The sequence below is a fragment of the Choloepus didactylus genome, chromosome 18 (genome assembly GCF_015220235.1).
Source record: "Choloepus didactylus isolate mChoDid1 chromosome 18, mChoDid1.pri, whole genome shotgun sequence".
Classification (NCBI taxonomy): Eukaryota; Metazoa; Chordata; class Mammalia; order Pilosa; family Megalonychidae; genus Choloepus; species Choloepus didactylus.
Window position 1 is genome coordinate 72,851,620 of NC_051324.1, and position 13,224 is coordinate 72,864,843.

Here is a 13,224-nt window from a genome sequence, read left to right on the forward strand (position 1 = left end):
GGGCCAGAGGGTGGGCAACCATTCAAAAGCACCATTAAAAAATTCTCATAGGTTGACTTGAACAAAAGGAGACATTTGGTTAAAGCTTAAATTATAATGGAATCATCTTTCTCAGCATCAGGTGGGTGAGGGACCTGTAGAAAACAAGACATAAGACTCACACAAACTGCAGTGTATGCACCTTATTTGAATCCTGACTCAAACCAACAAACCAGTAAAAACATTTATGAGACAATCAAAGACTCTGAACACTGACTGGATATTTGATGATATGGATAAATTATAATTAAAGCTTGAAGGCATGATAATGGTATTTTAGAAATGTTTTCAAAATAGCTCTTATTTTTTAGACATGCATACAGAAATATTTACAGATAAGACAGTCTGATGCTTGGAATTTGCTTCCAAATAATCCCGGGCAGGGTGGGGGAGGGGAGTGGGTGCAGGGATACGGAAGGCATGGATTGGTCACTGTTGACACCCTGCAGTGGGTGTGTGGTTCTGTGTGCACACGTGTTGGAAATCCTCCCTGATGCACAGTCAGACACGATTGCTGAATGAATGAAAGGCCCCACTGGACGCTCCTGCTGCTTCTCCCACTTAAGAAAACCACGTTCATTTTTGTCTGCCTTGGTCTCTGCTGCAGCCCACGTTTGCCTCCAAGCACACAGGCCTCCGCTTCTTTCGGGGACAAAGCGAGGCCTCCCCCCACCCCCCAGGACAGGAGAGGCTCCTCTGCAGCCAGAAAGCAGCAGATCTCAGGCACAGCCACACCAAGACAGCCACCATTCTCTTTGATAATACTGTTTATTGTTCAATGACTGAACGATCACTCAAGAATGATACAAAGCTTCAGAGACATGCGCAGTCTGCTGTCATTTTTCAACAACTTTCATGTGTTCCCAGCACAAGAAGGCCTCAGACTTCATATTCCAGCAAAAAAAAAAACACATTGCAAAAAAAAAAAAAAAAAACAAACAAAAACAAACAGAATCAACGAAGCTTTAAATTATGGCAGCAAATTCGATATTTCTTAATACTTATGAAGCAAAGATTTGAAAATAACTATAATGTAAACTTTATTTTAAATATTCGAGTTGCTTGCATGAAGAAGGATAAAGGGAGGAAAGAGCAGTGCTTAGAATATAACATATAAATTAAACGATGCCAAATGGAGGTCCTTCATCAACTATATATATATTGCAATTATTTACCGTGAAGGTATGTGAGCCGCCTCGCCTCCCGACCGCCACCAGGGATTTCCTTCATCTTGGTTTTTGTGTTTGTTTGCTTCTGCTCACACGGTCTGAAGACCGGTGAGCCTGGGTGCAAAATCAAGGCCGGCTTTTAGAACCAACCTGCTCGAAGACTCTTTACTTTGCAATAATTTGAACCAGAGATCAAAAGACGTGTGAGAAGGAAAAAGCAACGAGAATCAAAGAACTGAAGAAAAGATCTGAAGGGCTCCACCTTCATCTGAGCTGCTTTCCTCTCCGGGTCAAATGCTTCCACAATGCAGAAACCTTTTTTAAAAAGTGCAAGTCTAACAGCTACCAAGGAAATAAAAAACACAGCACGGGAATGATTACGGCTGACGTCCCAAACAAACCAAAACACTTAAAAAGAATCCGCAGAAACAGGAGTAAATGTTACATATGATATCACCATACAGTAAGTAAACGGGGGGTGGGTGTTATATTGGATTGATTAGAGGGTCTGGTTTTCTTGTATATGCTGAAATCACATGGGACTGGTCCATTGTGACATCGTACAAACTTCCCATCCATGTACAGCATGAAAGTGTCCTTGGAGCAGGGACTGATTCCTTGTCTGCCCTAGTAGGGGAAGTCATCAAACTCTGGGCTGACCAGGTCCCAGGCGGGCGTGGGAATGTCACACCACGTGGGGGTCAGGAGTCTTACGGTTGCTTTGGGGTCACCGCAGAATAGAACAGGCTTAGGAAATGGTGGCTTTGGAAGCGTTTTGCAGAAGTATCACTCACAGGCTGTCAGATTTCAGTTTCATATTGTGAGTGCACGTGTGCGTGTTTGCATTATGTACATGTATGTCCTCACCACACAAGCAGGAGGGAAAGGGAGATTTTCATTATCGTTAGTTGGAAAGTTTTGCCTATTTTAACACCTATTTCTGGCACCAGAGGACCATTTTTAGGGAACAGGTGGGTCCCCTAGTTCCCCTGATTTTTCTTTTCTGGGTAATCTTTGTAATAGAAGAAATACAAGCAGAGGATGGTATCCCTGCACCTTGGGTCCATACATCATCTGAGGATTAATCTGTAGTAAAATAAGATGTCTCTTAAAACAGGCCCTGGTGTCCTAGAGGCCCAGAAAGCAAAGAGAATTTTCACTGAAGCCACTGATCTCCAAAATTCTCTCCTTCCTCGGCAGGAGCATGTAACACACTTAGCTAACTTCAGTTGCCGAAATCTGTATGCGGGTCGGCGATTGTCAGGCTTTTGGGGAGATTATGACACTAAACCTGTGGTGTCTGCTCAGATGGAGCTCTGAGGGATGTCGGGGACATGGCAGGAGCCAGAGGTTCAAATCCTCAGGATGTGCAAAAGGGGGGCACGGCCAGCCCCTGCCACCAGCTGCATACAACCGGGCAAAGTCGTGCCTCTCAGTCTAGACACCTGGTTCCTAAGGAGAGGAACGAAGCCAAAGAGGCCGCAGAGACTCAGGAATGAACTACAAGGGCCAGCCAAGCGTCCCCCCAGATGCCTGCCCTCAGGGCAGAATCACACAGGCTCCCACTAGAGGGTTTGTGTGTGTGTGTGTGTGTGTCTGTGTCTGTGTCTGTGTCGAGAGAATGGGACCGAAATGGCTTGGTTGAAGTGGGAAACATAGCTCAGGGGGCACTTCTCACTCACCCCCCAAGAAGGCCCAGAGTGAGGCTCCCCCTGGAATTCTGTGGGTTGATAGGGTTCAAGAACAAGCTAACTGTTTCCGAGGCCCCTCGTGGACTTGTGGGAGTCACAGGTGCCGGGAGTCCATGATGGGCAGGGGGAGAAGGGGCAGGGGCTGCCCGTCTCGGGACAGAGGTGTGGAAGCCGCATGAAACGAGGGACATGCCCCCCTCGAGGTGAAAGGGACCTGGTAGGCCTGCTACACAGTCTCGCAAGGACCCTCAAGTGTTTCTGCAAAATGTGCGCTTCCAGGCTCTGCCCTAACCGGCCAGGGAGAACCCTAAGTGCTGCCTGCTTGTGTGTCCGTATGTCCGACCCCCACCCTCAAGGACCGAAGATGGGGACGCGCAGTGCCGAGGCTGCTGGATGCAGTGTGGGGTGAGAACCCCAGGCCCACCTCTCCCTCCAGACGCACACCATGTTTAGAAGGGAAATGGGGGTGGGGTGGGGGTGGGGCAGGAATCACACTAATTTGGACCCACTTGAATGATTGTGTTTTTTTTCATGCTGTTTCCAGGAAGCGATGTCAGAGCTGGACCAGTCTACACTCTTGGAGGCTGCTCAGGTGGCCACGGGAATCTGCTTACGGGTCCTCAATGTCGAGAAACTCCTGCTTGGGTGGGGCCACCCCCCGGTACCAGGCACAGGAGCCGTCGCTCCTCTTGATGCAGGCAAAGAACTTGGCCTGGTGCCCATTGATGTTCTTCTCGGTGACCCAGTCCATCCAGAGGCACTCGTCAGGCGAGGAGATGTAGCATGGGATCATGGGGCAACGGGTAATCTAGGCATGAGGGGAAACCAAGGCACATTTTAGGCATAGGATGGGCAGGGGCCGCAGCTGTGCATGGGGCATCCCCAGAGTCTGGCAACAGGGCTGGCCAAAGCGTTCAATAATAGTTCGTTGAATGAATGACCAAATAAAGGAAGGCAGGAAGGATCTGGGAGTGGAGTTGGAGCCTGCTCCAGCAGCAGCCTTTCCCGAGTTCTGTAATTTGCAGGGAGCAGCAGATGGCCTGCCTGGGGGAGGAGGCAGGCCCAGGGGTGGGCAGGAGCCTGTGCAGACTGCCTCTGGTGCTACCCCCCTTGCCTCCTGCACCTCCTTTGGCAGGTACTCCTCCACTTTGGGTCACCTTGTCTGCTTTTCTGAGTAGAACAAAATAGCTTCAGCTTACCCCTGCTTTCTTGGGGGAAGTGATAATAATAATGCATCTTAAATTTCCTGCAGACAGGTATGAGACAAATAAGGCCTGTACCTGGCTCTCAAGCACAGGTTGCCACTCAATGACTTTGAGGCAATAGGCAGCCAGCGTTTTTGCAAAGGAATCTGCCTTCTCAGCTGTGTAACCAAAAAGAACTTGCTTTCAATTCATGTTGGGCACAGAGGAGTTTTGCTTGACATACATTCACCTGGAGACCATGAGGTCGGAACTCACATTTTGAATCTGACAACTCTCCAACTTAAGGCAGAGGGAAATGAGCTAAGGGGTGGCCTAGTGAGAATCCATAAAGGAAAGAGGGGAGGGTTGCCCGAGCAGCCCCCATGGCAGAGGCGGATCCCGGCGCCTCACACAAAGGGCAATGTTTGGCCCAGCTTCTTCCTGGCCCAGAGCTGCATAGCGTCCGTGCAGACACAGCGCTGGTAGCACAGAACCACGCCTGGCACACAGCAATGCCTCCCGTGTGTGTGTGTGTGTGTGTGTGTGTGTGTGTGTGTGTGTGTGTGTGTGTGTGTGTGTGTGTGTGTGTGTGTGTGTGTGTGTGTGTGTGTGTGTGTGTGTGTGTGTGTGTGTGTGTGTGTGTGGTGGGCAATGGAAGGGTGTTGGGAGGTGACAGAATCCAAGCTTGGGGGCTTGGAGGAGATCTGCCTCCTGGTCGATTATGGGAAGGGTGACAGAGACACCGTTCCCAGGGACCCATGCATGGGAATGGCTCTCTCACAAGGCACACAACTGTCGTCACCCCCTTTTTTTTTTTGCCGAAAAATACCTGTAGCACCATGTTCTCCCCACAAAAACCCTCTCCAGGCTTCTCTTCCTGGAAGCTACAGCCCCCATGACTAGATTCTGCACTCACCCCCCTAACTCCCTTATGTCCTTAACGTTCCTCGATACAGATGTGACTCAGGGCTCCCCAGGGACCAGGGCCAAAGTCACCTCCGGGCAGACGGCCTCACTTGTGAGAGGCCACCCCTTCCCCAGAACCCCGCCCTAGGCAGGGCCCCAGGCTGGGGAAGCAGGGACCAAAGCCAGGCAGCGGGTCCACCTGGCGCCTGCGGCTGAGGGGCGGGGCCCGGCCGCCCAGTGCGGGGAGCCCGGGAAGGAGGTGGCCGGCTGGGGGGGCGGGGCCAGGCAGAGGGGGCGAAGCATCCTTGGCTGGGGGCGGGGCCAGGAGGCGGCTCGGTGAAGGGGCGGGGCCGAGCGAGGGGGCGTGACCGTCCGGGGGCGGGGCCCGGCCGAGGGGGCGGCTCACCTTGCACTCGCAGCCCATCTGGTACCTGTGGCTCAGGCTCTTCTTCTGGGTGGTGCTCAGGGTGTCCCAGGGCACGATGAAGTCACACAGGGTGACGTGCATCTTGCCGTTCCCCTCTGCCTTTCCTGGGGAGAGACCGAGTCGCCAAACTCAGAGCAAGTTACGCCTCCTCCTCCTCCTCCCGCCCCGCCTCCCGCATTTGGACACTATTCAGGCGCGCGGCGGCTCCCGTCGAACAATTCCCGGATTGAGTGTTCGAGTGTAAGAATATTGCATGCTCACTGTAGAAAACTTGGAAAATGTAGGAAAGAATAAATAAAAAGAAGCTCCTTTATTTTTATTACCTACAGCCAACATTCTGATGTATTTTGTTTCCATATTTCTTTATAGAAAATTATATTGTTATATACGCAATACAAAATTTGCCATTCTAACTATTCTAAGTGTACAATTCAGTAGTATTCATTACATTTACAAAGCTGTCCTACCATCATCACCATTCATTACCAAAACATTTCCATTACCTCATCCAGAAACTCTGCACCCATTAAACAATAACTCCCCCCCACACATACACCCCAGCCCCTGGTAACCTCTAATTTCTATTAATTGGTGTATTCTAGATATTTCATCTAAGTGGGGTCATAGAATATTTGTCCATTTGTGTATGACTTCATTCAACGTAATGTTTTCAAAGTTGATCCATGGTGTTTCATGTATCAGGGCTTCATTCCTTTATGTGGCTGAATGACATTCCTTTATGTGGGTGTGCCACACTTTATCCATCCGTGTCAACCGACACTCGGGTTGTTGCCACCTCTTTGTTGTGAACAAAGCTGCTCTAATGCTGTATAGGTACAAGTATCTGTCTGAGTCCCTGTTTTCAGTTCTATTGAGTACTTCCTCGGAGTGGAGCTGTGGGGTCATGTGGTAATTCCATACTCAACTCTGAGGAACCACAGTGGCAGCACCATTTTACATTCCCACCGGCAATGCTCGTGGGCTCCAATTTCTGCCATTTCTTACCAATGCAGGTTGTGTCCTGTTTTTCTAATAATCACCGTCCCGGTGGGTATGCCAATGTTCTTTCATGCATGCGTGGTCACTGACTGAGGAAGGTCGCACTGTATATGGATTATACTGTATCCTCTTATTTTTCACCAGTCTTTATTCACAGGCATTTCCCCTATTTGGTGTTGAACTTGTAAATCTGGAAGTTTCAAGTATGAAGAGCAAAAACATGGAATTTTTAAAAACCGGGAATCTGCTCTAAATCCCCTGACTTGGCGAAGCTGAGGTTCATGTCTCGTACCTCTGGCTCCTGACTCGGCTCCCATCCTGCCTTTGCTGGAGATGCCGAGTCTGGGCCACCTCAGCATCAGTCAAGCAGGAGAGAGGAAGCAAATGAGTGGATTCTGGAGAATGACAGAACATCACCAGGGCTAGTGAGGGCATCTGCAAACTCAACACCTTGTCGAGAAACTCCAATGCCCAGCGAGGCGTGCTCAGCCTTAGAGACAAGGAGCCTCCGGTAGCTCCCTGAGCACCTTGGCTTGGCAAAGCTTCAGGGCATCCAACGTCAACCGTCTCAGGCACAGCACTGGCCACGCAGAATCCACTAATACGAACACAGCTCCGGAAACTAATAATGCAGTTTGTCGACTGCACCCCCATCATGAAAAGATGAAGCTGTGACCCAGAATCATGGGAAATACGATGGGCTGGTCTGACACTGCAGGAGGTCCCAGGGACACCTGTTATGCTGGGCAGGTAGCAGGAAGCACCTCCCGGGTATTTGAATTCCAGTGCTCCTACTTCTGTGTTAACTGCCTCTCTGACCTTGGGGAGCTCCATTTACCTTTCATCTATTTGGAGTCCAGGTGACGAAAAGGTCCATCAAACAGGATTACTACTGTAGCATTTATTTTGAATCCTATAACTAAACAAGATAAGTGTTCAGGCAGCCTTACATACTCCAAAAATAGGTACTTGTCTTTTTCTCCTAGACCCGAGGCCATTTTCTGTGAGTTCAGAGTAAATAAGGAAGGAGTGAAATTGACAGGTGAATGTAACCCATTCCTACATCCTGGTTTCTTCTGGCATTTACTACCTGTACAGGTAACTTCCGCTCCTCCCCTGCCCATCCGGTCATTTGCCATCACAGACAGGCTGACTGAGTCCCACACTGGCTCCGCCCTCCCAACTTCTATAGTGATTTGAATCACACCAGTTGAGGGGCATCAATGTATCTGGGATACAGGAAAACAAGAAAACAGCTGAGGGTGGTAAGTTTATTTTTTCTTTATGCTGTTATTTGCCTTTTTAGGCAGCTAGCCCCCTAACCAGATCATAAACTTGTAGTGCTGTGTCTTCACATTTGTACCAGTGCCTTGCACATTATAATTGCTTAATACAAGTTTACTGATGATGACACGGGTGTGTGTTCTGGCACTCTGCTTCATATTCCGTCCCTTTTGGCTGCCTGCCCCTTCTGGCCTTTTCCCCCACCCCTTTAAGCTTCTGCAGAGGGTAGGCAAATGCAGGCAATGGAGATAAAATGCAAATTCTATCTTTTTGATGGCCCCAGTTACTGAGCTGACTTAACTTCAGATGTCATTAGAAACAGTGCAGCATCTGGGAATGTTAAAAGGAAACCCCTTTTCGTAACGAGAATTATAACTTGGTTGGGCATACATGACGTGAGTGTCCACTGTCACATTCTCTACTTCTATCTGCCTTGGGAAAAAGCAAAGCCTGAGTTTTAGATACAGGAAAACAGGGATTAATTAAATTTGTAACTGAGGGCAGTATGTTTATTTTTCCTTTCCAAGGAGAGGACCGTAGAAGAAAATTACAGGGCCCGTTCTCTGCAAGATCCTGAACACAAGCATCTCACGCTGCCCAACCAGACATGTGAAGCTGAGTCACTGGCCCGGGAGGAGGTGGCCGCCTCGAGCCCTGCGGTCACTCTTGGGGCTGCAGCCAGCACTGGCTGAGCAGTTCGCTGCGCCCCGTGACTTCTGGTTAGCCCGCGGCTGCAGGGCCCGTCCTGATGCTAGGAGAACTGGAGCTGGCTTCTGGGCCTCAGGAAGTAAACAGCAGATCTGATCTGGAGTCATCTGACCGGGCCTGGGGAAGAGGCTGTGGATTAGTGGTTCCACTGGCAGCGGATCAGTCAGTCACCCCTGCCACGATGTCCTCATCGCCGCTCCCAAGCCCGAGCAGCGAGGGATGAAGTAATGCACCCTCCGGTAGAGGTGGTGGCAGGAGCCGTTGGGTGGATGGGAAAGTAGCCTCACAGCAGAGTCATCACCAGGGAAAGTCCTCAAAGGCACAGATGCGGGAAGGGGCAGGGAAAAGGGACTGAGAGACCACCCTAAACACGTCCCTTTCACGAAGTCTTTCAATGGCAGTTTTCTACAGAAGATGCTTTGTTTATACAAGAAACGGTCACCATTTAGCACCTGATATGAGATAAATTGTGTCCCCCCAAAAAACAGATATGTCGAGATCCTAGCTCCCAGGACCTCACCATACAACCTTATTTGGAAATAGGTCATTGCAGATGTAATTAGTTAAGTTAAAATGAGGTCATGCTGGAGTAGGGCAGGCTCTAATCCAACATGACTGGGGAGAAGACACACACAGAGGGGCACGTGAGGGCAGAAGGCCAGGTGACAACACAAGCAGAGAACGCCAGGGTGGCCGGAAAACTCCAGAAGCTGGAGGAGGCGAGAAGACTTCTCCTCTACAGGTTGCAGAGGGAACATGGCCCAGCTGACACTTTTGAGTTCAACCTTCTGGCTCCAGAACCATGAGACAAAATATTTCTGTTTGTTTTGAACCCACCCAGTCTGTGGTACTTTGTTCCACAGCCCCAGGAAACTAAGACGGCACCTTTCATTCACAATTGTCATCAAAATCTCCCAATGCCTCCCTGAGATGCTAAATAGTGTCTGAGTTGTAAAGCTACTGGAAATGTTAACAACTACGAAGAAACGTATAGAATGCAATTGGGAAGAGGATCAACTTTTTTTGAACACTTAAAAATGTGTGCAATACATTTGGAAATGCCCTTTATTGATCTTATGCTCCATGGCCTCTTAGGAAACTAAAATGTACCACATATGATTTGTTTGCTTCTGATATTAAAAATAAAGTAACAAAGATGTCAGGCACACAGTTACTAACTGATTACAGTTGCAAAGGTTTTTAATTTTTGTTACACACGCAGCTACAATTTGGGTGGTACTCCAGAGAATCTTGGTTTCAGGTTGTAGTAAGCCGAAAAAATGTGTGCAGAAGGCAACTGTATAACTGTGTTCTCTCTCAGACTGGGGTCTGAGTTCTCGTCTTGGATAATGCAGTGCATCTGTGTAGGAAGAGCACAGAGCACTAAGTTACCTTTGATGGTAAATATGAAGGACTGAGCTTCTGCATGGGAGAAAACACCAACAGCAACATAGAGAAACTGAAATTATTATGCTTTCTTGGTTTATTGTCTCACAGAGTTTCACCTGGACACAGGAACCTCTGTCTTAGTTTCCCAGCTGCTAAAAAAATGCCACACGTTGGGTTGGCTTAAACAATGGGAAATAATGGGCTTACGGTTTTGAGGCTAGGAAAAGTCCCAAACTGTGGCATCAGCAAGGCGATGCTTTCTCCCCAAAGTCTGTGGCATTTTGGAGCTGGCTCCCCTAGATCCTTGGTCCTTGGCTTTTCCGTCTCCTGGCAACACACAGGGTGACAACTTCTCCTGTCTCTTCCATATCCAGGTTCACTGACTTCCAGCTTTTGCTTTTCTACGTGGCTTCCTCTTCATAAATCCCTCCGTAGTAGGAATAAGGCCCCACCTCATTCAGCTGGGCCACACCTTAAATAAAAGTCACATCTGCAGAAGGTTCTATTTACAATGGGCTCACATCCACAGGAATGGGTTAAGATTAAGATTAGGCCTCTTCCTGGGGGACGTAATTCAACTGACTATACTTTCTCTTTCAAAAAAGGGGTTAAGAAAAATAGTCTCCTACCCCACCCCCCACCCCCCAATAAATAAAACAGAACAACTCCCAGCAGAACAGTCACCAGTGAAGCCTCCGTTTGCAACCTCTGTTCTTGGCACTTTTTCTGGACCTATGCCTTCCAAGCGGCCCCGAGCGCTCCTTGTCTTCAGGGTGAGTGGAATGGGGACAGGGACCCCAAGTTACATGCTCAGCAGAGTCATGGAACGATGGAGCTCCTGCCTGCTGTCCGCGACCCACCGCGGGGTCTGCTACATCCTGGGACCCTCCCAGAGGGCCCTGCAGCCTGGACCCTCCCTCTCATGGAATAAAGGGCAGTGCAAAGAGCATCAGAATCTCCGGATGAGGGGCAGGTTCAGGTGAGGGACTGGCCACACTGGTTCCCAGGAGACAAAAGTAATGTCCAGAGGGGACTGTCCTCGGCCGCTGGAGCCTGGCCCTCCCGAGGTGGTGCTGACTGGCCGTTCTCCACCTCTGAAATGAAACCTTCTGCCTTTCACCCAGAGCAGAACAGGTTCTGCTCAACCCTGGCTGCACCCAAGACTTAACTAGATTGTACTGGGGAGCTTTAAAATGCTGATGCCCAGGCCCCATCCGAGATTCTGCTCGGACTATCTGGGGTACAGCCTGGGCATCAGGAATTTTCAGTGCCCCCCGGGACATTCCAACGTACAGCCCAGGTGGAGGACCCCTGGGTTAGACAGTGGGGCAATGAGAATTCTAAAACCTGGAGCAAATGAACAAAGTAGCAGAGGGTCCTTGTTAAGTGCATGGAGCCTGGAGTCAGAGACGTGGGTTTAACTTCCAGCAGTGGGACATCCTCAGGGGCAGGCTGATACGTGTTGAACAACCTCACATCTGGGAGAGAAAGCTCCAAAGTGTAGCTTTTGCCAATTTCTGTGAGGTAAACACTCCCACCTCGGCTGAATTTAACTGCTAACGTGACCTCAACCAACTCAGAGATTCTTGAAAATTTAACCACGGGCTCTGATGACCCGGGGCACTGGACCTGGCGCGAGCCCCTTCGTCTCCTCATCCTCACTTTTCCTCATCTGAGAAAATGGGACCATAACACCTCTGCACTGCATGGTTGTGAGGCCGCAATGAAATCAGCTTTTGGAAAACACCTGCCTGGGAGCAGCAGCCAGGAGAGGGAGGTGGTGAAGGCCGCCAGGGAAGCCTCTGCACGGAGAAGGCCCCCGTATGGGAGAGGATCGGCCCGGGACGCTTCCTGGCCGGTTGTGGGGTCCACCGCCAGCTCCACCCTCTTCCGGTTAATAAACACCAGCGCGGCCCTGCAGTGTGGCCAGAAGGCCACTAGAGGGCAGTGCAAGGAGACGAGGTTCCCATTTCAAAGAGCTGCTCCTCTGAACTAGCACAAAAAGAGGACACAGAAAACTGGAAGCAGTTGATTTGTTCAGGAACTAACATCCCTGCACCTTTCTCCCCTCTCCAGATTTTAATCTTCTGATTGTAAAAATCATACACGCTTGTCAATTTAAAAATTAAGAAAATACAGGAAAACATATAAAAGGAGACGCAGCCGATGCCAAGCTGCTGGCAGGTGTCCTCTCATGCTCTGCTCTGGGCACGAGCCGCAGCAGTCTGTGCACCACGGCGCGGGACCACACGAATGCACATTTATGCATGTATGTGCTGCATGGATGCATGCATGCAACCGCTCTGCCATCACACCTCCTCCTGTCCTTTCAGAGTTCCTATGTTAGTATGATGCTATCAGTTAGGTTGCAAGATCTCTGCATCCTGGTGATTCTGTCCCTGAACTCCTCTTGTCATTTGCTTTTATTTTTCTTATTGTAAAAATAATTGATGCTAGGCAGGTGAAGTTGTGCAGCCATCTTAGAAAACAGTTTTGTGGGTCCTCAAACAAACACAGAATTACCATAAGACCCAGCAACTCTGCTCTTAGGTATATGCCCAAGGGAAATGAAAAGATAAGTCCATGCAGAAATTGTACTTGAATGGTTATAACACATTAGTCACAATAGCTCAAAACTGGAAACAATCCAAATGTCCACCAACGGGTGGCTGGATAAACAAAGTTTGGTCTGTCCACACACGATGGAATTATATTTGGCCGTTAAAAGGGATAAAGTACTTGTACGTGCTACTACATGGATGAACTCTGGAAACTGCGGGATACTGATTACGCGCTTCGACTTGGCGGGCCTGGGCTGGGGGACCTGATCAGCCCCTGGGGAGGGTGGTGGGCACGGGCGACAGCGCCCTCCACAGCCCCCCAGGCCTGGGAAAGTGGAGCCGGAGGCAGGCCCCATTTCCTCACCCAAAATACTACCGTTAGGGGAGGCTTGCCGGAGGGAACCGCCTTTTCCCCACCCCCTTATCTTGCCCCTGACACTCCCCATTGCCAGAGCAACTCCCCCACCGTCAGTGCGCATGCGCAGTTACCAAAACTACTCCCGCCCCTTGTCATTCAACCTCCGCGCCCTCTCTGAACCAATCCAAGCCTTCGACCTCTATAGCTACCCCGCCCTCTAATCGCCCAATATAAGCTTGTGTTCTCGCCTAATAAAGCTCTCTTGGTTTCATCATCCCTCAAAGTACCGTGTCCTGCCTGTTCCTTCTCGCCGCCCTCCACACCTTGCACGCCCCCCCCCCGCCGGGGACCTGGCCAAATCCCCCGCCTCGCCTTCGCCTCCGGGAAAGAGCCCCCGCCGCCGGTACCTTCAGAGCAAGCCTGGGAGCCTAGGATTTAGCTACCGGCCGCCACCCCCCCCCAGACATATCAACTGCGACCGCAGGAAACCTTATGCTAAGTGAAAGGCA

At 49.9% G+C, this 13,224-nt stretch overlaps 1 protein-coding gene across 1 annotated transcript in view; it reads right to left on the reverse strand.

Moving 5' to 3' along the window:
- Positions 1 to 1,054: 1,054 nt before the first annotated feature.
- TIMP2 (TIMP metallopeptidase inhibitor 2) overlaps positions 1,055 to 13,224 on the reverse strand; it is a 56,463-nt gene continuing 44,293 nt past the window's right edge. The window contains exons 5-6 of the mRNA XM_037808212.1: positions 5,396 to 5,520; positions 1,055 to 3,707 (exon numbers count right to left, since the gene is read on the reverse strand). Of these exons, the coding sequence (XP_037664140.1) occupies positions 3,510 to 3,707; positions 5,396 to 5,520 (323 nt within the window). The 3' untranslated portion in view covers positions 1,055 to 3,509. The remainder of the gene's footprint in view (positions 3,708 to 5,395; positions 5,521 to 13,224) is intronic.